General features: G+C 46.3%; 1 protein-coding gene across 1 annotated transcript in view; it reads left to right on the top strand.

The window, feature by feature from the left end:
- The window catches only part of STX18 (syntaxin 18), a 184676-nt gene that overhangs the window by 149306 nt on the left and 9355 nt on the right, over positions 1 to 26015 (top strand). Inside the window, exons 7-8 of the mRNA XM_038745882.1 lie at positions 2939 to 3027; positions 21409 to 21467. Coding sequence (XP_038601810.1) covers positions 2939 to 3027; positions 21409 to 21467 — 148 coding nt within the window. The remainder of the gene's footprint in view (positions 1 to 2938; positions 3028 to 21408; positions 21468 to 26015) is intronic.

The raw sequence follows: 26015 nt of genomic DNA on the forward strand, positions 1-26015 counted from the left end.
CCAACTTGTACTTCCCAAGCGCTTAGTACAGTGGTCTGCACACAGTAAGCGCTCAATAAATACAGTTGAATGAATGAATGACTAAGATCAAGTCTACGGAAACCTTCCCCTTTGGAGCCAAGGATCAGGGGTGCCGTCTGACACGGGCTAGAAAGCGAGAAAAGGAGGCCACCCTGGGAGGATGAACAAGTTAGTAGCTGAGGCTCATCAATCAATCAGTCAATCAATCAATCATATTTATTGAGCGCTTACTGTGTGCAGAGCACTGTACTAAGCGCTTGGGAAGTCCAAGTTGGCAACATATGGAGACAGTCCCTACCCAACAGTGGGCTCACAGTCTCAAAGGGGGAGACGCAGAACAAAACCAAACATGCTAACAAAATAAAATAAATAGAATAGATGTGTACAAGTAAAATAAATAAATAAATAGAGTAACGAATATGTACAAATATAGATATAGAAATGAGCGCAGCGTGACTCGTTGCCAGCACAGGTACTGCCAGGAAGTAATTGGTTCCAATGGGATGGAAAAGGAGCGAAAAGAAAACAAAATCCGTCTCCATCCGGAGGAGTTAAGGTGGAAATAGGAATGGCTAGTCTCGACGCAGTTTGCTCGAAACCTCAGCGTAGTCCCTTGTACTCATCAGATTTTCTCACCGCGTTCTTCTACCCATCATTCATTCAATCGTATTTATTGAGCGCTTACTGTGTGCAGAGCACTGTACTAAGCGCATCACCCTGGTTAGCAGAATTTTCTATTCAAAGCCACGATTTGTACTTAAGCCATATGAGGCACCGGGGTAAGCAGATCGGACATGATGCTTGTCCTACCTGTGGCTCCCGGTCTGAGCAGTAATCATGTTGGTATTTGTTAAGCGCTTACTATGTGCAAAGCACTGTTCTAAGCGCTGGGGTAGATACAAGGTAATCAGGTTGTCCCACGAGGGGCTCACAGTCTTCAGCCCCATTTTACGGGGGAGGGAACTGAGGCCCGGAGGAGTGAAGTGACTTGCCCAGAGTCGGAGGAAGAACGGTATCGAATTCCCTTTTTACAGCTGAGGAAACGGCGGCACAGAGAAGTTCGGTGACCTGCCCAAAGTCCCACTGCAGGCAAGTGGCCGGGTCGGGATTAGAACCCAAGTCCCCTGACTTGCAGACCATTTATAATAATAATATAATAATAATGGCATTTATTAAGCGCTTACTATGTGCAAAGCACTGTTCTAAGCGCTGGAGAGGTTACAAGGTGATCAGGTTGTCCCACAGAGGGCTCACAGTCTTAATCCCCATTTTCCAGACAAGGGAACTGAGGCCCAGAGAAGTGAAGTGACTTGCCCAAAGTCACACAGCTGACAATTGGTGGAGCCGGGATTTGAACACATGACCTCTGACTCCAAAACCCGGGCTCTTTCCACTGAGCCATGCTGCTTCCCCATTTAAACTAAATTACTAGTGGAATATTGTGCCACTGGATTTTTGTCCGTTGGAACAGCTGCACACATCACATGTGATTGTTTATCCCATGAATAGTCAGAATATTATCTCTTCCTAACTTTTTTGGAAACTTGAGCAGATTCTTTTCTTTTTAATTAAGGAGAGGGGCCTTCTCATTTCTTTGCGTAATTGCAGTTCGATGTCATCATCTCCTTCTCTTTGACTTTTAATCCGACAAGGCGGCGAAGAGATCGTGGGTTTGGGCATTGAAGTCATTCATTCATTCATTCAATCGTATTTATTGAGCGCTTACTGTGTGCAGAGCACTATACTAAGCGCTTGGAAAGTACAGTTTGACAACAGATGGAGACAGTTCCTACCCAACAACAGGCTCACAGTCTAGACTTGTACTGCTTGAAGAGACCAAACGTGGCTAAAGGGTGTGTTCATTGCTCCATCAATCAATAGTATTTAATCAATTGAAGCACTGTTTATTGAGTGCTTCAGCGCTTAGAACAGTGCTTTATACATAGTAAGCGCTTAACAAATACCATCCTTATTATTACTATGTGGAGAGCACTGTAATAATAATAATGGCATTTATTAAGCGCTTACTATGTGCAAAGCACTGTTCTAAGTGCTGGGAGGCTACAAGATGATCAGGTTGTCCCACAGTAAGCGCTCAGTAAATGCGATTGATTGATTGATTGATAAATTTGATTGACTGAAGGGAAGGATTGCAAGGGCAAAAATGAAGCATTGTATCTTTGTCTGTCTCCCCCTTCTAGACTGTGAGCCCAGTGTTGGGTAGGGACTGTCTCTATATGTTGCCAACTTGTACTTCCCAAGCGCTTAGTACAGTGCTCTGCACACAGTAAGCGCTCAGTAAATACGATTGAATGAACGAATGAATAGTAGTAGTGTTATCGAACCTGGTAACCAAAGAGCCAAAGAGCATCAGACTTGTACTGAGGAATGAGGATTACAAAAAAAATCTAAAATCTGTTATGAGAAATGTACTTGCTCTGTTGTGCTGACTCCTCTAGCGTGCCATATTACGTCAATAAACTAATGGAAATAAGAATGAAGAACATGGAAATAGCTGCTGATCATACAAAGTGTGCATTTAAATCCACCTATTTCATTTTCAACCCGATTAGCAGGAAGAGATTTTGATCATAGCCCAGTCCACGGTTATTTTCAAAAAAAATACACATTTATGAATGTAAAAATGCAGAAGGCTAGAATCTGTGCCAAAACCAGTCTGTCTTTAATCCAGATTTGATCCAGACTTATTTCTGGAATACCACTGTTTATTAATAGTCTACCTCAACTGCCACATGCCTTGAATGCCAAGAAATATCTTTTAATGTACCAAGTCCTTGGGAGAGTACAGTATGACAGAGCCAGTTGAGCAGTTTACACACTGGAATTAGCCCGTACTCAGTGAAGGCATTTTGCTGATTTTAAACCTGAGGTATTTCTATGTGACTTTTCTTTCCAGAGAAGAATTTAACCGATCCACGTTCTAATTTTGGAATTTGGGGTGATGGCAGAAGCGAGGACGAGTTGTCGCCAGAAGAAATACAAGTGGTAATTTTATTCTAAGTCTAATCATTTCGTTTAACTACTACTAGTGAAAGGATGTATTATGCAATCAAAAATATTTATACTTCCTCTTGCTCTTCTTCTAATACTTTACAGCGTAATCATAAATTTGTGTCTCCTCGTGTGCCACTTTTACATTCGATTTTATGATTCCAGTGTACTGTGAATATTTGGAACTTGCCAGAGCATAATTTTAAAACATTATGCAACCATTTTATTAATAATAGGCTGTTTCTACGCTTCAAAAATGATCTCCCGCTATAAATTACCCTCGCAATTACTGGTAGGTTACTTTTTTAAAAGACCCAGTATTGCTGTGAAGAAAACACAGCTCGGCGCCAGCAGATAAAGACACCAAACTATTATTTTTCTCCCTTTCAGTTACCGTCCTCGGGTCCTTAATTGTTATTTGGCTGCATTATTTTGTGATTTCCCAAACAGAAGCTGGGTTAATTGCTACTGTAAAAGGTTTCTTTGTAGCCAGTGGCGTAAACACCCCTTCCTTGCCTCGACACAGGGCAAGATGTTTCTTAATATAGCTACATGTAGCTGTTAATAAAGGCTTAATTGTTCTCCCTACCTCATCTTCCTGGCTTAAATGACTCCTACTTTGATTGAGAGCCCCATGTGGGACAGGGACTCTATCCAGCCGGATTACACGGTGGTATTTATCAATCAATCGTATTTATTGAGCGCTTACTGTGTGCAGAGCACTGTACTAAGCACTTTGAGCGCTAACTGTGTGCGGAGCACTGTACTTAAGCGCTTAGGAAAGCGCAGTATAACAGAGCTGGTAGGTATTTTCCCTGCTGACAGTGAACTTATAAGGTGAAGGGGGAGACAGACGTTAGTAGAAATAAATTATGGATATGTATGTGAGTGCTGTGGGGGTGAGAATGGGCTCTCGAGAAGCGGTGTGGCTCAGTGGAAAGATCACGGGCTTGGGAATCAGAGGTCATGGGTTCTAATCCCGGCTCCAGCGCTTGTCAGCTGTGTGACTTTGGGCAAGTCACTTCACTTCTCTTGTGCCTCAGTTCCCTCATATATAAAATGGGGATTAAGACTGTGAGCCCCATGTGGGACAACCTGATCACCTTGTAGCCACCCCAGCGCTTAGAACAGTGCTTTGCACATAGTAAGTGCTTAACAAATGCCATCATCATCATTATTATTATTATTAATGGGGTGAATACTGAGCGCCCAAAGAGGGCTTAATCGGAGAAGGCCTCTTAGAGGAGATGTGACCCTAATAAGGCTTTGAAAGTGGGGAGAGTGGAGGTCTGGTGTATATAATAATAATAATAATGATAGCATTTATTAAGCGCTTACTATGTGCAAAGCACTGTTCTAAGTGCTGGGGGGTTACAGGCCGATCAGGTTGTCCCACGGGGGGCTCACAGTCTTCATCCCCATTTTACAGACGAGGGAACTGAGGCCCAGAGAAGTGACTTGCCCAAAGTCACACAGCTGACAGTTGGCGGAGCTGGGATTCGAACCCATGACCTCTGACTCCAAAGCCCGGGCTCTTTCCACTGAGCCACGCTGTATATGGAGAGGGAGAGAGTTTCAGGCCAGAGAGAAGATGTGGGAAAGGGGTCAGTGGTGAGATAGAAGAGATGGAGGCACAGTAAGTTAGCTGGAGGTAGAGGAGTGAAGTGTATGGGTTTGTAGTAGGAGATTAATGAAGGGGTGAACTGATTTTAGAGCTTTAAAGCCAGCGATAAGAAGTTTCTGTTTGATGCAGAGGTGGATGGGCAACCATTGGCGGCTCTTGAGGCATTGGGAGACGTGGACTGAACATTTTTGAGAAAACCGATTTGTGCAGCGGAATGAATTATGGCCTGGACTGGGGAGAGACGGAAGACAGGGAGGTCAGCGAGGAGGCTGTTGCAGGAATGAAGGTGAGAGAGGAGAAGGGCTTGGATCAGCGTAGGAGCAGTTCGGATGGAGAGGAAAGGGTGGATTTTAGTGATGGTGTGAAGGTAGAACTGACAGGATTTGGATTGAATATGGGGGTGGTGTGAGAGAGATGAGTCAAGGACAACACCAAGGTTATGGGTTTGTGGGGTAGTGAAGACAGTGGTGGGGTCTACAGCGACGGGAAGATAAGGAGTTCTGTTTTGTACGTGTTTAGGTTGAGATGTCCACGGGACATCCGGGTAGACAAGTCCTAAAGGCAGGAGGAAATGCAAGACTGCATCATCATCATCATCAATCGTATTTATTGAGCGCTTACTGTGTGCAGAGCACTGTACTAAGCGCTTGGGAAGTACAAATTGGCAACATATTGGCAACTGCAGAGGAGAGAAGTCAGGACTGGAGAGGCAGATTTGGGAATCATCTGCGTAGAGATGGTAGTTGAAGCCAGGGGAAGTGAGTGAGTTCTCCAAGGGAGTGGGTGTAGTTGGAGAATAGAAGGGGACCCACAACTGAGCCTTCAGGAACCCCCCAACTCTCAGAGGGTGGGAGGCAGGGAAGCAGCGTAGTTTAGTGGAAAGAGTATGGGCTTGGGAGCGAGAGGTCATGAGTTCTAATCCCAGCTCCACCAAATGTCAGCTGTGTGACTTTGGGCAAGTCACTTTCATCCATTCAATCGTATTTATTGAGCACTTATCGGGTGCAGAACACTGTACTAAGCACTTGAGGGGGATACAGAATGATCAGGTTGTCCCACGTGGGGCTCACAGTCTTAATGCCCATTTTACAGAGGAGGTAACGGAGGCTCAGAGAAGTTAAGTGACTTGCCCAAGGTCAAACAGCAGACATGTGGCGGAGCCGGGATCAGAACCCATGACCTCTGACTCCCAAGCCCGGGCTCTTTCCGCTGAGCCACGCTGCTTCTCTAACTTCACTTCACTTCTCTGTGCCTCAGTTACCTCATCTGTCAAATGAGGATTAAGACTGTGAGCCCCATGTGGGACAACCTGATCACCTTGTATCTCCCCCAGTGCTTAAAACAGTGCTTCTAGACTGTGAGCCCACTGTTGGGTAGGGACTGTCTCTATATGTTGCCAACTTGTACTTCCCAAGCGCTTAGTACAGTGCTCTGCACACAGTAAGCACTCAATAAATACGATTGATTGATTGATTGCTTGGCACATAGTAAGTGCTTAACAAATGCCATCCTGTTAGATTATTATTATTATTAAAAACCTGCCAAAGAGACTGTGAAGGAGCAGTCAGAGAGATAGGAGAAGAACCAGGAGAGAGGATTGTCCGGGAAGCCAAGGTCGGATAATGTTTCCAGGAGAAGGGAGTGGTCTGCAGCGTCAAAGGCAGCTGGAAGGTTAGCATGAAGTAGAGGTCATAAGATTTGGCAAAAAGAAGGTCATTGGTGACAGTTGAGAGGGCAGTTTCTGTGGAGTGAAGGGGACAGAAACCAGATTGGAGGAGGTCAGGGAGAGAATCGGACAGGAAGTGGAGACAGTGGGTGGAGACAGTTCTCTCAAGGAGTTTGAAGTTTGGAGTCATTTGTATCTACCCCCGCACTTAAAACAGTGCTTAATACATAGTAAGTGGTAAACAAGTGCCATGATAATAGTAGTACTAGCTTGCTTTAAACACAAAGCAACAATATCCACTAAAAAATGTTTTGGTAATTCTACACCATGTCGTCTTTTTGGTCTGTATAGGTTTGGATGTAACTGGGTTCTTTGATTAATACACTACAGACTAGGAATGAAATTGCAGTTCCTTCTGACTCCCCATCCTAGAAAAAATGGAGGCTGTTTTTTTGGCTTCACGTTAAAAAACTGAAATGCACTAAAAATCGATCAGTCGAGCCTCCTATCCATGTCGGCGTGCCGATGAAGCCTAATGAAGAGATGCTAAGCAGTGTGCAATACTCCAGTATCCCCTACTGTTTTGATATATTTTCAGTTTTTAATATCCCATTGACCCGGCCTGCAGACATATTTATCGTAGGCCCTGCGTCATTTTGGTGATGCTCCTGGGCTTCTTTGAAGAGATTGTACAGAGATTCCCCTTGTCTCGTGCCTTGCCCCAGTTTGTCATCTTTCCTAGCATACCCATTTTTCCTCCCGGACGATGGCTAGGCTTGCATAATATTAACAGCCATAATTACGGTACTTGTTAAGTGTTATGTGCCAAGCACTGTTCTAAACACTGGGGTAGATCCACGTCAATCAGGTTGGACACGTTCCCTGTCCCACATGGGACTCACAGTCTTCCTCCCCATTTGACAGATGAGGTAACTGAAGCGCATTCATTCATTCAGTCGTATTTATTGAGCGCTTACTGTGTGCAGAACACTGTACTAAGCGCTTGGGAAGTCCAAGTTGGCAACATATAGAGACGGCCCCTACCCAACAGTGGGCTTACAGTCTAGAAGGGGGAGACAGACAACAGAACAAATCATGGAGACAGGTGTCAAAATCGTCAGAACAAATAGAATTATAGCTATATGCACGTCATTAACAAAACAGAGTAGTAAATATGTACAAGTAAAATAAATAGAGTAATAAATCCGTATAAATATATACAAGTGTTGTGGGGAGGGAAATGAACTATTCTATTTATTTTATTTTGTTAATATGTTTTGTTTTGTTGTCTGTCCCCCCCTTCTAGACTGTGAGCCCGCTGTTGGGTAGGGATCGTCTCTATATGTTGCCGACTTGTACTTCCCAAGTGCTTAGTACAGTGCTCTGCACACAGTAAGCGTTCAATAAATGCGATTGAATGAATGAATGAAGTAGGGCATCCCACCTGCTATCACACTGCTCTAAGCACTTATCCGATCTCACCTTGACTGTTGCATCAGCCTCCTTGCTGACATCCCTGCTTCTATCCTTTCCCTGCTCCAGCCCAACCTTTACTCCATTCCCTGGATTTCCGAAAATGTTCTGCACACTTCGCCCCGCTTCTCAAAAACTACCATTCATTCAGTCAGTCGTATTTATTGAGCGCTTACTGTGTGCAGAGCACTGTACTAAGCGCTTGGGAAGTACAAGGCGGCAACATACAGAGACGGTCCCTACCCAACAACGGGCTCACAGTCTGGCCTGGTGGATGCAGCCCAACCCTGAGAATCAGAAGGACCTGGGTTCTAATGCCGCCTCCACCGCTTGCCTGCTGTGTGACCTCGGGTGAGTCTCTTCACTCCTCCGGGCCTCATTTCCCTCATCTGTAAAATGGGGATTACAAATGTGAGCCCCATTTGGGACAGGGACTTTGTCCAACCTGATTAACTTGTATCTACCCCAACCCTTAGCAAGCTGCCTGACACATAGTCAGTGCATAACAAATGCCCAGAGAAGTGAAGTGACTTGCCCAAGATCACCCAGCAGATAAGTGGTGGAGGTAGGATTAGAACCCGGGGCCTTTTGACTCCCAAGTCCGGGCTTTCTCCACTAGGCCCCGCTGCTTCTCCTAGACAGTGCAGTAGATCCAGACCTGTTTCAGAGTCTTGGATTCTGCTCTTACTGTACGGGCAGCAGCAACTTGGCCAGAACAGGCGTTTTTCCTTCTGGGTCAGGAATCTCGTCACCATGCCCTCCCTCCCAACATCCGCCAAGCTAGCTCTCTTCCTCCCTTCGAGGCCCTACTGAGAGCTCACCTCCTCCAGGAGGCCTTCCCAGACTGATCCCCCTCCTTCCTCTCCCCCTCACCCCCCTCTCCATCCCCCCATCTTGCCTCCTTCCCTTCCTCACAGCACCTGTATAGATGTATATATGATTGTACATATTTATTACTCTATTTTACCTGTACATGTCCATTCTATTTATTTTATTTTGTTAATATGTTCGGTTTTGTTGTCTGTCTCCCCCTTCTAGACTGTGAGCCCACTGTTGGGTAGGGACCGTCTCTATATGTTGCCAAGTTGTACTTCCCAAGCGCTTAGTACAGTGCTCTGCACACAGTAAGCGCTCAATAAATATTATTGATTGATTGATCACCTTCAAAGCTCTCCATCCCCTTCCTCCCTCCTACCTCACCTCACTACTGCCCTATTGCAACCCAGACCGCAAACTTCACTCCTTTGGTGCTAACCTTCTCACTGGGCCTCCATCTCGCCCGTCTCGCCGCCGACCCCTCGCCCACGTTCTCCCTCTGGCTTGGAGCTCCCTCTCTTCTCAATCTGACAGATGATTCCTCTTCCCTCCTTCAAAGCCTTATTTAAGACCCATCTCCTCCAAGAGGCCTTCCCTGACTAAGCCCCCCTTTCCTCTTCACCCACTCCCTTATGCATCACCCTGACTCCCTCTTCCTCCCTTCAAAGCCCTACTGAGAGCTCACCTCCTCCAGGAGGCCTTCCCAGACTCAGCCCCCTCGTTCCTCTCCCCCTCCTCCCCCTCCCCATCCCCCCCGCCTTACCTCCTTCCCCTCCCCACAACACCTGTATATATGTATATATGTTTGTACGGATTTATTACTCTATTTTATTTGTACATGTTTATTCTATTTATTTTATTGTGTTAATATGTTTTGTTTTGTTCTCTGTCTCCCCCCTTCTAGACTGTGAGCCCGCTGTTGGGTAGGGACCGTCTCTGTATGTTGCAAACTTGTACTTCCCAAGCGCTTAGTACAGTGCTCTGCACACAGTAAGCGCTCAATAAATACTATTGAATGAATGAATGAATGAATGAATGTTCTCCCCCCTTCCCAGCCCCATGGCACTTCTAGACTGTGAGCCCACTGTTGGGTAGGGACCATCTCTAGATGTTGCCAACTTGTACTTCCCAAGCGCTTAGTACAGTGCTCTGCACACAGTAAGCGCTCAATAAATACAATTGAATGAATGAATGAATTATGGACAGCATGGCTTAGTGGAAAGAGCCCGGGCTTGGGAGTCAGAGGTCGTGGGTTCTAATCCCGCCTCCACCACTTGTCAGCTGGGTGACTTTGGGCAAGTCACTTAACTTCTCTGTGCCTCAGTTCCCTCATCTTTAAAATGGGGATTAAGATTGTGAGCCCTATGTGGGTCAACCTGAGAACCCTGTATCTACCCCAGCGCTTAGAACATTGCTTGGCACAGAGTAGGCACTTAACAAATACCATTATTATTGTTATTATATCTGTCATTCATTTATTTAAATTGATCATCTGTTTCGCCCTCTAGACTGTGAGCTCATTGTGGGCAGGGAATGTGTCTGTTTATTGTTATGCCGTAAGCGCTTAGCACACTGCTCTGCACAGAGTAAGTGCTCAATAAATATGATAAATGAATGAATGGAGGGACTGAACGTGGCAGACCCTGAGGGGTGTCCTTCCGACGACTTGCGTCTGCCTGGAATTGGGGTTCACAGTCTAAGTAGGAGGGAGATCAGGTTGGAACCCCCATTTTACAGAGGAGGGAACTGAGGCACAGAGAAGTGAAATGACTTGCCCGGGTCACAGCAGACAAGAGGCAGAGCTGGATTAGAATCCGGGTCCTCTCACTCTCAGCCCCTGCTCTTTCCACTAGGCCATGCTGCTTCTCTTTTGAGCCTACATCTGTCCTTTTGATCATTGCTGTATAATTAAAAAACTAAAATGTAAAAGCTTAACCTTCTTATCATTCTTATTTTTCCTCTTTCTGCTTTTACGTGCGCACGGCTTTATTGTAGAATCCGGGATTCCTCTCCAAGCACAAATATAGTTAGAGTTCCCTAAATCTGAGCACCATATGTTATTGGCTGTCAACATCAATTAATGTTTGAGAGCCCCTGTGAGATTGTTACTTTGGAAGGGGAAACCACAATTAATCAAAAAGTACAGGATTTCTGTTGTCAAGGTACTTACTAGAAGAAACATATTATGGGGAGTTCGTAATAAAAGGTGGGTAGGGCAGACAATAGACGATATGCATCATTTAAAAATAAAATCCCTCCAAACAGCAAAATACGTTTGGGGGTGGGGGGGAGTGCTTTTCGTCCAGAAGCTTTATGAGAAAATCAAAACATTGACTCTAAAAGGAAATTGCCTGCTTTCCCAGAAACAGTCAAAAAAGATGGCTTCCCATTTTGAAATGAATTCTGCCACCTGCCTCTTATTTTTGAGGAAACTGTGTCTAATTGTGAACTCGGTTCATTTGCATTTCTGAAATTACCAAAGCCAGACTCATCTATTAAGTATTCATTGCCTTTCACAATTTGCCTTGGCCTGGTGTCTTTAATGAGAATTGATTAGAGCTGCTAATGGGTATCTTTTTTTCCGGATGAGTAAAATTCCATTCCCCACTATGGCCTTGGCAAGTCATTACTATTTGTGCCTGCCAGTCTAAGCTTCTTTGTTTCTCTTCTCCTGGATGTCTAGAGGAAGCTCACCATTAAAGTACCATCTCTTCCAAGAGGCCTTCCCCAATAATAATAACTATGGTATTTGTTAAGCGCTTACTATGTGCCGATCACTGTTCTAAGCAGTGGGGTAATAATAATAATAATAATAATAATAAAATGGCATTTATTAAGCGCTTACTATGTGCAAAGTACTGTTCTAAGTGCTGGGGAGGTTACAAGGTGATCAGGTTGTCCCATGGGGGGCTCACAGTCTTAATCCCCGTTTTACAGATGAGGTAACTGAGGCCCAGAGAAGTGAAGTGACTTGCCCAAACACACAGCTGACAGTTGGCGGAGTCGGGATTCGAACTCATGACCTCTGACTCCAAAGCCCGGGCTCTTTCCACTGAGCCAGGCTGCTTCTCTGCACATAATAAGCGCTCAATAAATACCACTGATTGAGTGATTTTTATAAACTCAGGTAACAAAATAACAGTTTCTCGAAAGGAAGCGCTAATATTCTTTGGGCCTAAAGTGAATTTTACATTAATAAATCAATTAATTATTAGTACTTAGGGCGTGCTTACTATTTACGGAGCTCTGTACTAAGCACTTGGGAGAGTACAGTGCATTCGCTCACTCAGTGGTATTCATTGAGCACTTACTGTGTGCAGAGCAGTGTGCTAAGTGCTTAGGAGGGTACAGTACAACAATAAACAGACACATTCCCTGCCCACAACGAGTTTACAGTCTAGAAGTGGGGAGACAGATATCAATACAAATAAATGCAATTACAGATGAGTACATAAGTGCTGTGGGGTTGGGAGGGGGGGGATGACTAAAGGGAGCAAGTCAGGGCGATGCAGAAGGGAGTGGGAGATGAGGAAAGGTGGGGTTTAGTCTGGGAAGGCTTCTTGGAGGAGATGTGCCTTCAATAAGCTTTGAAGGCAGGGAGAGTAATTGTCTGTCGGACATGAGGATGGAGGGCTTTCCAGGCCAAAAGTAGGATGTGGGCCAGGGGTCCGCGGTGAGACAGGTGAGATGGAGGCCCATCATCATCATCAATCGTATTTATTGAGCACTTACTATGTGCAGAGCACTGTACTAAGCACTTGGGAAGTACAAATTGGCAACATATAGAGACAGTCCCTACCCAACAGTGGGCTCACAGTCTAAAAGGGGAAGACAGAGAACAAAACCAAACATACTAACAAAATAAAATAAATAGAATAGATATGTACAAGTAAAATAAATAAATAAATAAATAAATAGAGTAATAAATGTGTACGAACATATATCCATATATACAGGTGCTGTGGGGAAGGGAAGGAGGTAAGAAGGGGGGGATGGAGAGGGGGACGAGGGGGAGAGGAAGGAAGGGGCTCAGTCTGGGAAGGCCTCCTGGGGGAGGTGAGCTCTCAATAGGGCCTTGAAGGGAGGAAGAGAGCGAGCTTGGTGGATGGGCAGAGGGAGGCCATTCCAGGCCTGGGGGATGACGTGGGCCGGGGGTCGATGGCGGGACAGGCGAGAACGAGGTACGGTGAGAAGATTAGCGCCAGAGGAGCAATGTGTGTGGGCTGAATTGTAGAAGGAGAGAAGTGAGGTGAGGTAAGAGGGGGGCAAGGTAGTGGACTGCTTTAAAGCCAAAGGTCAGGAGTTTTTGTTTGATGCGGAGGTGGATGGGAAACCACGGGAGTTTTTTGAGGAGCAGAGCGACAGGTCCTGAACGTTTTTGTAGAAAAATGATCCGCGCAGCAGAGTGAAGTGTGGACTGGAGTGGGGAAAGACAGGAGGCTGGGAGGTCAGCAAGAAGGCTGATGCAGTAATCCAGGCGGGATAGGATGAGTGATTGTATTAACATGGCAGCAGTTTGGATGGAGAGGAAAGGGTGGATTTTAGCAATGTCGTGAAAGCGGGACCGATAGGATATAGTGATGGATTGAATATGTGGGTTGAATGAGAGGACTCAAGGATAATGCCAAGGTTACGGACTTATGAAACAGGAAGGATGGTGGTACTGTCTACAGTGATTGGAAAGTCAGGGAGTGGACAGGGTTTGGATGGGAAAATAAGGGAGCTTTGTTTTGGACATATTAATTTTGAGGTGACAGGAGGACATCCAAGTAATAATAATAATGATGGTATTTGTTAAGCGCTTACTATGTGCCAAGCACTGTTCTAAGCGCTGGGGGAGATACAAGGTAATCAGGTTGTCCCACATGGGGCTCACAGTCATAATCCCCATTTTACAGATGAGGGAACTGAGGCACAGAGAAGTTAAGTGACTTGCCCAAAGTCACACAGCTGACAAGTGGCGGAGCCAGGATTAGAACCCATGACCTCTGACTCCCAAGCCCGTAGTCTTTCCACTGAGCCACGCTGCTCTTGAAGGGAGGAGGAAATGCGAGACCGTAGAGGGGGAGAGAGATGAGAGATGGAGATTTGGGTATCGTCCACATAGAGGTGGGAGTTGAAGCTGTGGGAATGAACGAGTTCTCCAAGGGAGTGGGTGTAGATGGAAAATAGAAGGGGATCCAGAACTGAACCTTGAGGGACCCCCAAAACTAGGGGGTGGGAGGCAGAGGAGAAGCCCAAGAAGGAGACCGAGAACGAACAGCCAGGGTAGGAAAACCAGGAGAGGACAGAGTCAGTGAAATAAAGGTTGGATAACGTTTCCAGGAGAAGGTCTACAGTGTCAAAGGCAGCTGAGAGGTCGAGGAGGATCAGGAGGGAGTAGAGGACTTTGGATTTGACGAGAAGGGGATCGCTGATGACCTCTGAGAGGGCGGTTTCTGTGAAGTGAAGGGGAAGTGTTTGGATGGAGAGAATTGGAGGAGAGAAATTTGAGGCAGTGGATGTAGACAACTCATTCAAGGAGTTTGGAGAGGAAGAGAGATGGGGTGATAACTGGAGGGATCTGTGGGCTCAAAGGAAGGGTTTTTTTAGAGTGGGGAGACATGGGCAGGTTTGAAAGCAGTGGAGAAGAACCCATTGGAGAGGGAGCGGTTGAAGATGACTGCTGGGGAGGGGCAAGAGTTTTGGTAAGGTGTGAAGGAATGGAGTCAGATGTGGAGGTGGAGAGAGTGGCTTTTGAGAGGAGGCAGGAGATGTCCTGTAGAGATACTCCTGGGGAGGATGGAAGAATTGAAGAGGGGGCCAGAGCGGGGAGGGACTGAGGAGGGCAGGGGCGATTTCAGGGAGCTCACACCTGATGGTGTCAGTTTTCTTAATAAAGTAGGTGGCCAGCTCACTGGGGACAAGGGATGGGGGAGGTGGGGGGACCTGGGGCCTGAGGAGGGAGTTAAATGTCCGGAACAACTGGCGAGGGGGTTGGGCCTGGTTGCTAATGAAGGTGAAGAAACAGTTTTGCCGGGCAGAGGAGAGGGCAGTGTTAAAACATGCGAGGATAAACTTGAAGTGGACAAAGTCAACCTGATGTTTAGATTTCCACCAGCAGTGCTCTGTGGCCTGAGCTGAAGAGCGAAGGAGGCGGAATCTGCAGGGGATCCAGGGCTGTGGGGCAGTGCTACGAAATCAACGAAGGGGTGGGGAGCCAGTGAGTTGAGTTCAGTAGAGGAGGTGGTATTGAGAGCGTCAGTTTGGTCATCAAGGGAAGGTAGTTTGGGTCTGGAGGCTAAGTGAGAAAATTCGATGGGGTCCAAAGGTCTGAGGTCTCTGGTGGGGAATAGTACCTATTTATGGGGAGGAGGATGTGTGGGAGATAAAGCGAGTGAGGAGGTTGTGGTCTGAGAGGGGGATTTCAGAGTTGGTGAGGGTAGAGATTGTGCAGTGGCCAAAGATGATGAGATCGAAGTGTGTGTCCAAGTTGGTGAGTGGGCGAGGCGGGGTGGAGCAGGAGGTCGGTGGAGTTGAGGAGGGATAGAAGGCGGCCAGCCGAAAGGTCATCGGGAACATCTGTGTGGATAGCGAAGTCCCCAAGGATCAATGGGGGCCTGGTGACGGAGAGAAGGAACGTGAGGAAGGGAGCAAAATAGTTAAAAGAGTTGGAGGTGGCACCTGGGGGATAGTAGATACCAGCTCCTAGAATCTGGAGTGGGTGGTAGAGGCGGACGATGGGGGCTTCAAAGGAAGGGAAAGAAAGGAACGGTTGGGACGGAATGGTGCGAAAGCGGCATTGGGGTGCTAGAAGAAAGCCGACACCTCCTCTTTTCCCCATGAGTCAAGCGGGAGTGGGAGATGATGAGGCCTCATCTGGAGAGAGCAGCAGGGGAGGCCGTGGCTCTGGGGAGAGCCAGGTTTCAGTGATGGTGAGGAGGAGGAGGAGGAATGACCAAGGCAGGACCAGGTCAAGGATGAAGGGAAGCTTCCCCATGATTGAGCGGGGGTGCCCCAGGCCGCACTTGGCAGAAGCTGTGGAGAGGGGAGGAGGGGAGGGAAGGAGTGGGGAGGGTTGGATAGGAATGAGTTGACAGGGGCTGGAGCCGGGGGCGGGACGGGGAGGATGAGGGGTGGTGCTGGGATGGGGGGATTAGAAGGATGGGGCAGGGAAGAGGCATGGGAGCGGCTCAAGGGGAGGGAAGGAGTTGGGTGTCGGAGAGGGCAGGGAAGGTGAGGTGGGAGGTGAGGACTGGAATGGGCTGACAGGAGCTGGGGGACGGGAGATCGAAGGGTCACGGTGGAGTCTGTGAGGTCAACGACCACAATAACAACTTAATCCGGTAGGGACCGTCTCTGTATGTTGCCGACTTGTACTTGCCAAGCACTTAGTACAGGGCTTTGCACAAGGTAAGCGCTCAATAAATACGATTGTATGAATGACTGAGCACTAACTGTGTGCAGAGCACACTGCATTAAGCCCATAGGAGAGAACAAAGCATGGGTAGCAGTGTGGTCTAGTGGAAAGAGCATGGGCCTAGGAGCCAAAGGACTGGGGTTCTAATCCCAGATCTCTGTGCCCATCAAAGCCACAGAGCGGGTCACCTAAAACACTTACACGGGGCCTCATTTTCAAAACCTGGAATGATGATAACAATAGGAATTGTGGTATTCGTTGAGCCCTTTCTGTCAATCAGTGGTATTTATTGAGTGCTTGCTGTGTGCAGAGCACAGTACTGAGCATTTGGGAGAGTAATAATAATAATAATAATAATAATAATAGCATTTATTAAGCGCTTACTATCTGCAAAGCACTGTTCTAAGCGCTGGAGAGGTTACAAGGTGATGAGGTTGTCCCACGGGGGGTTCACAGTCTTAATCCCCATTTTACAGCACTGAGGCCCAGAGAAGTGAAGTGACTTGCCCAAAGTCACACAGCTGACAAGGGGCGGAGCCGGGATTTGAACCCATGACCTCTGACTCCAAAGCCCGGGCTCTGTCCACTGAGCCACGCTGCTTCTCTACAGTACAACAGGGTTGGTGTTCAAGTTCCCAGCCCACAGTGAGCTTACCTGTGCCAAGCACTGTGCTAAACATTGAGGTAGATGCCAGATCATCAGAGTGGTCACAGCCCATTTCATACATGGGGCTCACAGTCTTAGGACAAGTCTTCTATCACCATTTTACAAAGGAGGAAACCGAGGCACAGGTGAGTGAAGTGACGCGTCTTAGGTTTACATTATTATTATTATTATTACGGTATCATTTAACTCTCCAGCGGTCTAATTTTCCTATAGTTAATCCACTTGAGAATTATTTGACTTCTCTATAAAACAGAGAATAACATTAGCACAAGTTTTCCCCGAACCGTTGCTCAAATGTTATACGGACTCACGGTGCGTGCTATTTGGAGAAGACTCAACCTCAAAAAGGGTAGCAGGGTACCGTTAAACTGGCCGAATGATTTTATCTGTACAGTCAGTGCTTCGGAATATTTCCACGGGGCGATTTAATTTGTCATTCCACCCCTAGAACCAGTTGTTACACGGCCCAAAATGCTTCTGGGCTACCGTATGGTTTGCACAATAAATTTATATTTGTTGCCCAAAGGTCAGCCATATTAGCGCTTTATAGTTAATGTAAGCAGATGTCTAGGCCAGGTTGAGTAGTACAAAATCGTTTTCTGGGATAATAATGTGGGATTTTCTTCAGCTATTTTTATCGTCCCGTTAGTCTCAATTGAGACCACATCTCCTACATTTCCTGTGATAGTAAAACAATTCTGAATATTGCTTCTATTCATTAGATCTAGGACAGAGCCCGTAAAGTGTGACAGTTGGTTCTCTATTCTTTATTGCTCTATAACAATATATTTTATTGCTACCCATAGTCATACTTTATTAAAGTCAAAAGATTGTAGAATAGTATTGATTTCCATTGTTTCGGCTTTATGTGCCTGCCATGTACAGGCATTTCTGATACGATGATGTATTATTCGAACCGTATTCTAACCTTCGGTTCCATTGATTTTGTTATCGTAAGTTTACTACAATGAAACCCAAATTCATCAGTCATCATTTTAAACAGATTTTGGTTTGGGTTTTTTTAAAAAAAACTAATAGAGAGATTACATTAAAGACGGATTTCTTCCTACTAATTTATTTTGAAAGTGAATTTCCCATCTTTAAACCGGATCAGAAAACACTGGTGTGACCTCACTGGAAAATAAGACTTATAACTAATTACAAAGTAGCTCCGAAGCCCAGATATTGCAAATTATAAGAAGGTTTCACCTCATTCTTGCCTATCACCCCAAGAGTTGGAAAACCATTCCTGGTAAAAACGGTATTTGTGATATTCGTAACGACCGCCTTGAAGCCTAAGCGCCTATCGCTAAATACTTAGTATTTTGACCACAGCCATCTATTGCTTTATAAGATTTTATTTTTAGACTCAATTGTCTCTAACCCTTTTGTCAGCGCAGCTGAAGAGATAGAAGGAGGTATTCATTGAAATGCGCCTTTAGACGCCTTTAAATCAAGGCTGTAAACTCGTTGTGGGCAAGGAATGTGTCTGTTATATTGATAAATTGTATTCTCCCAAGTGCTTAGCACAGCGCTTGGCACACAGCATTCAATAAATACGATCGACTCCGTGACTGAGGACTGTGCTGTGAACGACCCCCCCAAAAAGTGAAATTGCTCTTCAGTTGGGAACATGGATAATAATAATAATTTTGGTATTTGTTAAGCGCTCACTATGTGCAAAGCACTGTTCTAAGTGCTGGGGAGGATACAGAGTGATCAGGTTGTCCCATGTGGGGCTCATAATCTTAACCCCCATTTTACAGATGAGGGAACTGAGGCACAGAGAAGCTAAACAACTTGCCCAAAGTCACACAGCTGACAAGCGGCGGAGCTGGGATTTGAACCCATGACCATGCTCTTTCCACAAGCAGCGTGGCCTAGTGGCCTGGGAATCAGAGGACCTGGGTTCTAATTCGGACTCCGTCATTCATCGGCCGAGTGAAGGAGGAGACGTCGCTTCACTTCTCCGGGCCTCAGTTCCTTCATCTGCAAAATGGGGTTTCAGTAACTGTTCTCCTTCCTACTTAGATTGTGAACCCCAGGTAGGACCTGATTATCTTGTATCTGTCCCAGCACTTCATACAGTGCTTGGCACATCGTAAGCACATAACAAATACTATTCTTAATATTGATAATAATATTAGTAATGATAATATTAGATTAGATTGTGAGCCACCTGTTTCCGGCGTGATTATTGCGTATTGACCCCGGCGTTCAGTTGAGTGTTTTGGCACATAGTAAGCACTTAACAAATACCACAGTTATGATTAATGTCCCTTGTACATATCTATTCTATTCATTTTATTTTGTAATATGTTTTGTTTTGTTCTCTGTCTCCCCTTTCTAGACTGTGAGCCCACTGTTGGGTAGGGACCGTCTCTATATGTTGCCAACTTGCACTTCCCAAGCGGTTAGTACAGTGCTCTGCACACAGTAAGCGCTCAATAAATACGATTGATTGATTGATTTCGGAGGAGTGAGGCGAAGAGGAAGCGTAACTAGTAGAGGCAGGTGCCAGCAGAGTGGGACTTCATGCAGTCATTAGTATTTATTGAGCACTTAGTGTGTGCAGAGCACTGTACTAAGTGCTTGGAAAGTGCAGTACAGCAATAAAGAGAGACAATCCCTGCCCACAATGGGCTCACAGTCTGGGTGGGGAGGCAGACAGCAATACAAGGAAACTGGCATCAATAGAATTAAATAGAATTATAGATATCTACGTAAATGCTGTGGGGTGGGGAGGGGGGGAAGAGCAAAGGGAGCGAGCGAGTCAGGGTGAGGTGGAAGGGAGGGGGAGCTGAGGAAAAGTGGGGCTTAGTCTGGGAAGGCCTCTTGGAGGAGATGGGCCTTCAGTAGGGCTTTGAAGGGGGGAAGAGTGATTGGTGATTAATAATAATAATTATTATAATAATGGCATTTATTAAGCGCTTACTTTCTGCAGAGCACTGTTCTAAGCACTGGTGGGGGGATACAAGGTGATCAAGTTGCCCCACGTGGGGCTCACAGTCTTAGTCCCCATTTTACAGATGAGGGAACTGAAGCTCAGAGAAGCTAAGTGACTTGCCCAAGGCCACACAGCAGACGTGCGGCAGAGCCGGGATTTGAACCCGTGACCTCTGCCTCCAAAGCCCGCGCGCTTTTCACTGAGCCACGCTGCTTCTCTCTGAAGAAGGTTTGAGGATTCGAGGAGGGAGGGCGTGCCAGGCCAGAGGTGGGACGTGGCAGGACAGGCGAGAACGAGGCCCAGTGAGGAGGTTAAGTGGCAGCAGGGGAGCGGAGGGTGCGGGCCGGGCTGGAGAAGGAGAGAAGGGAGGTGAGGGAGGAGGGGGCGAGGGGATGGATGGACAGCCTTGAAGCCAACCGTGAGGAGTTTGGGGGACTTTTTTTTTTTATGATGGCATTTATTAAGCGCTTACTATATGCAAAGCACTGTTCTAAGCGCTGGGGAGGTTACAAGGTGATCGGGTTGTCCCATGGAGGGCTCACAGTCTTCATCCCCACTGTACAGATGAGGGAACTGAGGCCCAGAGAAGTGAAGTGACTTGCCCAAGGTCACACAGCTGACAATTGGCGGAGCCGGGGTTTGAACCCATGACCTCTGACTCCAAAGCCCGGGCTCTTTCCACTGTGCTATGCTGCTTCTCCTGTCACTTGGTGTGACAGGCCAAATGTGAAGATTTAATGGGCAGAAGGACCTGGTTTCGCCCACTCAAGAGCTCCTAGCTCTCTGCTCCCCTCTTGGGAAGTCCTTAGATCTTGTGGGTAATATGGGATGGGGATGGGATGGGATGCTTAGAGAAGCAGCGTGGCTCAGTGGAAAGAGCCCGGGCTTTGGAGTCAGAGGTCATGGGTTCAAATCCCGGCTCTGCCAATTGTCAGCTGTGTGACTTTGGGAAGTCACTTCACTTCTCTGGGCCTCAGTTCCTTCATCTGTAAAATAAGGATGAAGACTGTGAGCCCCCCGTGGGACAACCTGATCACGTTGTAACCTCCCCAGTGCTTAGAACAGTGCTTTGCACATAGTAAGTGCTTAATAAATGCTATTATTATTATTATTATTATTATTATTATTATTATTATTATTATTATTATGAAGCAGTGTGGCCTAGTAGAGAAGCAGCGTGGATCAATGGAAAGAGCCCAGGCTTGGGAATCAGAGGTCATAGGTTCAAATCCCGGCTCTGCCAATTGTCAGCTGTGTGACTTTGGGCAAGTCACTTCACTTCTCTGTGCCTCAGTTCCCTCATCTGTAAAATGGGGATTAAGACTGTGAGCCCCCCATGGGACAACCTGATCACCTTGTATCCTCCTCAGCGCTTAGAACAGTGCTTTGCACATAGTAAGCGCTTAATAAATGCCATTATTATTATTAATATTATTATTATTTAAATAGTGCAAGCCTACAAATCAAGGGCCTAAAGGGATTTTGATTCAACAAAAAAGTAATGGGGACGGGGAGAAAGGGTAGGAAGGAATTTCAGTCCAACCCGAAAATATCTGAACCCATCTGGAATTTTTATCATGCTCTTGATTGCTGTCATTAAATTCATCATCACTCTGACACTGATGAATGAGGAAAATAATGGCAGAAAGCTTGTGGCCTGATTGATTTTTTTTTTGTTTTTTACCAGCGGGCCCGCACGACTGATCGCATACTTCGTTATATTGCGTTAGCGTCCGCCTCTCCCTGACACAAATTCTTAAGTCTGCTTCTGTTTCTTCCTCAGTTTGAACAAGAAAATCAGCGACTTGTGGGCGAAATGAATAGCCTGTTTGACGAAGTGAGGTATGTTTCTTCTGTTTGTTAGCCTGCGACCCGGAGGGTTTTTTAAATGCTCTTTGGAATTCTACTTAGCCTGTCCAGCGCACTTTAATTGCGGACCATTAAGGAAGAAATGTGAAATGTCTGTAACCACATTTCCTTAAATAATCTCCTCACCGTGCCTCGTTCTCGCCTGTCCCGCCATCGACCCCCGGCCCACGTCATCCCCCGGGCCTGGAATGCCCTCCCTCTGCCCATCCGCCAAGCTAGCTCTCTTCCTCCCTTCAAGGCCCTACTGAGAGCTCACCTCCTCCAGGAGGCCTTCCCAGACTGAGCCCCTTCCTTCCTCTCCCCCTCGTCCCCCTCTCCACCCCCCCCCGTCTTACCTCCTTCCCTTCCCCACAGCACCTGTATATATGTATATATGTTTGTACATATTTATTACTCTATTTATTTTACTTGTACATATCTATTCTATCTATTTTATTTTGTTAGTATGTTTGGTTTTGTCTCCCCCTTTTAGACTGTGAGCCCACTGTTGGGTAGGGACTGTCTCTATATGTTGCCAATTTGTACTTCCCAAGCGCTTAGTACAGTGCTCTGCACACAGTAAGCGCTCAATAAATACGATTGATGATGATGATGATGATGTTGTGGGAGTCCCTGTGCTTGTTTACTGCACTTAGCCCACTGTTGGGTAGGGACCGTCTCTATATGTTGCCAACTTGTACTTTCCAAGCGCTTAGTACAGTGCTCTGCACACAGTAAGCGCTCAATAAATATGATTGATTGATTAGTACAGTGCTCTGCACACAGTAAGCGCTCAATAAATACGATTGATTGATTGATTGATTAGCTCCCTAAAGATGCTGAAAACAGCGGTCCTCCCCATGCACCAGTGTCATCCCCATAGAGAAGCAGCGTGGCTCAGTGGAAAGAGCCCGGGCTTTGGAGCGCTTAGTACAGTGCTCTGCACACAGTAAGCGCTCAATAAATACTATTGAATGAATGAATGAGTCAGAGGGCATGGGTTCAAATCCCGGCTCCGCCAATTGTCAGCTGTGTGACTTTGGGGAAGTCACTTCACTTCTCTGGGCCTCAGTTCCCTCATCTGGAAAATGGGGATGAAGAAATGAATGTTGTGGGAGTCCCTGTGCTTGTTTACTGCACTTAGCTCCCTAAAGATGCTGAAAACAGCAGTCCTCCCCATGCACCAGTGTCATCCCCATAGAGAAGCAGCGCGGCTCGGTGGAAAGAGCCCAGGCTTTGGAGCGCTTAGTACAGTGCTCTGCACACAGTAAGCGCTCAATAAATACTATTGAATGAATGAATGAGTCAGAGGGCATGGGTTCAAATCCCGGCTCTGCCAGTTGTCAGCTGTGTGACTTTGGGGAAGTCACTTCACTTCTCTGGGCCTCAGTTCCCTCATCTGTGAAATGGGGATGAAGACTGTGAGCCCCACGTGGGACAACCTGATCACCTTGTATCCCCCCAGCGCTTAGAACAGTGCTTTGTACATAGTAAGCGCTAACAAATATCATCATTATTATTATTATCCCTGTAACCAGCCAGGGGTAGTAGGGGTGATGGTGGTAGTAATCACACTTCAAAGCCCTACGGAAAGCTCACCTCCTCCAGGAAGGCTTCCCAGACTAAGCCCCCCTTTTCCTCTGTCCCTTGGCTCTACCCCCCTCTTTCCCCCATGGCACTTGTGTATATATGTCCATATTTATAATTCTATTTATTTGTATTAATGATTTGTATATAACTCTAATTCTGTTTATTTATATTGATGCTAGTAATGCCTGTTTACTTATTTTGATGTCTCTCTCCACCCCCTTCTAGACTGTGACACCACTGTGGGCAGGGATTATCTCTATTTGTTACTGAATTGTTCTTTCCGAGTGCTCAGTACAGTGCTCTGCACACAGTAAGCACTCAATAAATACTCAATTAGAGAAGCAGCGTGGCTCAGTGGAAAGAGCCCGGGCTTTGGAGTCAGAGGTCATGGGTTCAAGTCCCAGATCTGCCAATTGTCAGCTGTGTGACTTAGGGCAAGTCACTTCACTTCTCTCCGCCTCAGTTCCCTCATCTGTAAAATGTGGATAAAGACTTTGAAACCCCCCCCCACCGTGGGACAACCTGATCACCTTGTAACCTCCCCAGCGCTTAGACCAGTGCTTTGCACATAGTAAGCGCTTAATAAATGCCATTATTATTATTAATAAATGCGATTGAATGAATGAATAAATCAAATCCCAGTGGCAAATCAGCTGGCACAACAGCAGCAAATTGTCCATTTTCTAACACTTTCCCCGGGCTCTGTTGCTGCCCCTTCAAGAGGACCGTTTCGCTGAGGGGATCCCAGATGAGCATCCCATAACTGTCCTTCCCCGCTATGTCGGTTGGAAGTGATCTTGCTCCATAAAGTTGCCAAGATCTGTCCCTTCCCGTCTGCCTAATCCACTAAATTCCCACCCCCCTTCCCCGCCATCCCAAGTCTCCCAGTCAGTCACAGCGCTCCAGCTAAAATCATTTCCTCTTCCTGGGTTCCAATCCCTTATTACTCTATTTATTTATTTATTTATTTTACCTGTACATATCTATTCTATTTATTTTATTTTGTTAGTATGTTTGGTCTTGTCTCTGTCTCCCCCTTCTAGACTGTGAGCCCACTGTTGGGTAGGGACTGTCTCTATATTTTGCCAACTTGTACTTCCCAAGCGCTTAGTACAGTGCTCTGCACACAGTAAGCGCTCAATAAATACGATTGATTGATTGATTCTTTCCCCACCTCCACTTGGAGTCTCCCGTCCAAAGCCCAGCCTGTGTCTCTTCCCCTTTTTTTTCCCCTCTTGGTTATTTTTGTCTGTCACCAGAAAGAACCTCTGACTTTTTCATTTTCTCCACGGAGTAAAAATATTAGCTCATCTCTCCATCCTCTGGGATTCAATCAATAAGTGGTACGTTGTGGGCGGGGAGCACGCCTACCAACTCTGTTGCATTGCACTGTCCCAAGCGCTTGGCACAATGCTCGGCACAAGGTAAGCGCTCAATAAATAAAGCGCTGAGAAGCAGAGTGGCTCAGTGGAAAGAGCAGGGGCTTTGGAGTCAGAGGTCATGCGTTCAAATCCCGGCTCCGCCAATTGTCAGCTGTGTGACCTTGGGCAAGTCACGTAACTTCTCTGTACCTCAGTTCTCTAATCTGTAAAATGGGGATTAAGACTGTGAGCCCCCCATGGGACAACCTGATCACCTTGTATCCCCCCAGCGCTTAGAACAGTGCTTTGCACATAGTAAGCGCTTAACAAATACCGTCATTATTACTATTAGTAGTAGTAGTAAGCTCTTAACAAATACCATCATTATTATTATTATTATTATTATTAATAAATACCATTGATTGATTGGTTGTTATTGAGCACTTGCTGAGGGGAGAACACCGTGCTAAGTGCTTGGAAAAGTACAGTACAATAGTGTTGGTCAATACAATCTCTCAGTACATCTGAGAGCGCTTAGTACATCTTAAGCACTTAAGTACATCTTAGTACATCTTAAGCGCTTAGTACAGTGCTCTGCACACAGTAAGCGCTCAATAAATATGATAGATGATGATCTGATGATTCTCGAGGGGCATGGAAAGGTTAATGCACGTGGAATATCCCTCACACCCTTTAAAATCAAGAACTGTCGGAAATAGGAGGGACTGTATGAAAACAAGTGAGAACTTCTCCAGGGGTTGCCCATCCACCTCCACATCAAACAGAAACTCCTCACCATTGGTTTTTAAAGCGGTCAATCGCCTTGCCTCCTCCTCCCTCACCTCACTACTCTCCTACTATAACCCAGCCTGCACCTTCTACACTGAACCTCAATTTATTTATTTCGTTGCCGACCTCTAGCCCACGTCCTCCCTCTGGCCTGGAACGCCCACCCTGTCCATGTCTGACAATCAATCAATCGTATTTATTGAGCGCTTACTGTGTGCAGAGCACTGTACTAAGTGCTCGGGAAGTACAAGTTGACAACATATAGAGACAGTCCCTACCCAACAGTGGGCTCACAGTCTAAAAGGGGGGGACAGAGAACAAAACCAAACATACTAACAAAATAAAATAAATAGAATAGATATGTACAAATAAAATAAATAAATAGAGTAATAAATATGTACAAACATATATACATATATACAGGTGCTGTGGGGAAGGGAAGGAGGTAAGACGGGGGGGATGGAGAGGGGGACGATGGGGAGAGGAAGGAAGGGGCTCAGTTTGGGAAGGCTTCCTGGAGGAGGTGAGCTCTCAGTAGGGCCTTGAAGGGAGGAAGAGAGCTAGCTTGGCGGATGGGCAGAGGGAGGGCATTCCAGGCCCGGGATAGGTTTTTAAAGCGGTCAATCACCTTGCCTCCTCCTCCCTCACCTCGCTACTCTCCTACTATAACCCAGCCTGCACCTTCTCACTGAACCTCAATTTATTTATTTTGTCGCCGACCTCTAGCCCACGTCCTCCCTCTGGCCTGGAACACCCACCCTGTCCATGTCTGATAGACAATGACTCTCCTCCCATCCCCCTT

Source organism: Tachyglossus aculeatus, chromosome 4, assembly GCF_015852505.1.
Source record: "Tachyglossus aculeatus isolate mTacAcu1 chromosome 4, mTacAcu1.pri, whole genome shotgun sequence".
NCBI lineage: Eukaryota > Metazoa > Chordata > Mammalia > Monotremata > Tachyglossidae > Tachyglossus > Tachyglossus aculeatus.